The 1,887-nt window shown below is 45.6% G+C and overlaps 1 protein-coding gene across 1 annotated transcript; it reads left to right on the top strand.

Annotated features, from left to right (window-relative positions):
• The first annotated feature begins 232 nt into the window (after positions 1-232).
• LOC145876159 (stonustoxin subunit beta-like) lies at positions 233-1,658 on the top strand. Its single transcript, XM_082971946.1, has 2 exons — positions 233-435; positions 805-1,658. Exons 1-2 carry the CDS (start codon positions 357-359, stop codon positions 1,332-1,334), a joined length of 609 nt encoding a protein of 202 aa, XP_082828072.1. The 5' UTR covers positions 233-356; the 3' UTR covers positions 1,335-1,658.
• The last annotated feature ends 229 nt before the right edge of the window (positions 1,659-1,887 follow it).

Below are 1,887 nucleotides of genomic sequence, written 5' to 3'. Positions count from 1 at the left end.
ACCACGCTTGACCGTGTGTGTGTGTGTGTGTCCTGTGTGTCTTTTTGTCCAGTTTGTGTGTGTGTGTGTGTGTCCAGTGTGTGTGTGTTTGTGTCCAGTGTGTGTGTGTTTGTGTCCAGTTTGTGTGTGTGTGTGTTTTTGTCCAGTGTGAGTGTGTGTGTGTGTCCAGTGTGTGTGTGTCCAGGTGTCCAGTGTGTATATATGTCCTGTGTGTGTGTGTGTGTGTGTGTGTGTGTGTGTGTGTGTGTGTGTGTGTGTGTGTGTGTGTGTGTGTGTGTGTGTGTGTGTGTGTGTGTGTGTGTGTGTGTGTGTGTGTGTGTGTGTGTGTGTGTGTGTGTGTTCAGGTGTATCCCTCAATGACTGTCTGTTTTTCTGCTTACCGCTACAGTGTGGAACATGGTGGAGAGAACAGAATGAAACCTGGGATTAGAAAATGTGAGTTGACTGCTGTGAAGAATATGACTAAGAATAAGTCTTAATTCAAGTTAAGTCAAAGTCAAAGACCACCATCATTACTGACTTGGTCATATTAAATATCAGCTGTAGTTCTACAGAAGCAAAAATCAGGGACACCAACGTTTACAAAGACTTGATATGACAGTGTGTGTGTGTAATTATTGTGAATAAGTGTGTATTATATTACCATACAGTATAACATATGATCATTCAACAAGTCTCAAGTTACCTTAACTTCTCCTTTTGATACCTAGAAACATCTACATTAAATGAATTAGTGAAAAGTGAGTTAACATTCTAATGTGAATGATGATGATTTCTAATATTGTGTCTGGTTTCATCCATCAGATGTCTGTGATCTCACACTGGACCTAAACACAGTAAACAGACGCCTCTCTCTGTCTGAGGAGAACAGAAAGGTGACATGGAGGAGAGAGGAGCAGCCGTATCCTGATCACCCAGAGAGATTTGAGGACTGGGGACAGGTGCTGTGTAGAGAGGGTCTGACTGGGCGCTGTTACTGGGAGGTAGAGTGGAGTGGGAGAGGGGCTGTTATAGGAGTGACATATAAAGGAATCAGCAGGAGAGGAAGGGGTAATGACTGTTGTCTTGGATACAATGACAAGTCCTGGAGTCTGATCTGCTTTGACAACAGTTACTCTTCCTGTCACGATAATAATCTCACTACCATAGACGTCCCCTCCTCCAGCTCCCACAGAATAGGAGTGTATCTGGACTGGCCAGCCGGCACTCTGTCCTTCTATAGAGCCTCCTCTGACACACTGACCCACCTGATCACATTCACCTCCACATTCACTGAGCCCCTCTATCCAGGGTTTAGAGTTCATTATGTTGGCTCTTCAGTGTCCCTGGAATAATAACTGGACACACACACACACACACACACACACACACACACTGAACACACACACACACACACACACACACACACACACACACACACGGACACACACACACACACACACGGACACACACACACACACACACCGGACACAGACACACACACTGGACACAGACACACACACACACACACACACACACACACACACACACACTGGACACACACACACACACTGGACACAAACTGGACACACACACACACACACACTAGACACACCAAACACACAGGACACACACACACATACACACACACACTGGATACACACACACTGGAAACAAAATGGACACACACACACTGGACACAAAATGGACACACACACACACACTGGACACACACACACACACACAAACCAGACATAAACTTGACATACACACACACTGGACACAAAAGGGACACACACACACATTCTGGACACACCCATACACACAAACTGGACACACACTGGACACACACTCACATAAACATACACTGAACACACACACCCAACACACTCACACACCACACACACA

Source organism: Salmo salar, unplaced genomic scaffold (assembly GCF_965601325.2).
Source record: "Salmo salar unplaced genomic scaffold, fSalSal1 ptg000468l, whole genome shotgun sequence".
Taxonomy (NCBI): Eukaryota; Metazoa; Chordata; class Actinopteri; order Salmoniformes; family Salmonidae; genus Salmo; species Salmo salar.
Note: the sequence above shows the minus strand (reverse complement) of the source record. Positions and strands in the feature narration are given on the sequence as shown.

Coding starts and splice junctions, on each gene's coding strand:
- LOC145876159 (XM_082971946.1), top strand. CDS start 357: ATGACTGTCTGTTTTTCTGCTTACCGCTACAGTGTGGAACATGGTGGA. Junction 436..804: donor GAAACCTGGGATTAGAAAAT/GTGAGTTGACTG, acceptor TTCATCCATCAG/ATGTCTGTGATCTCACACTG.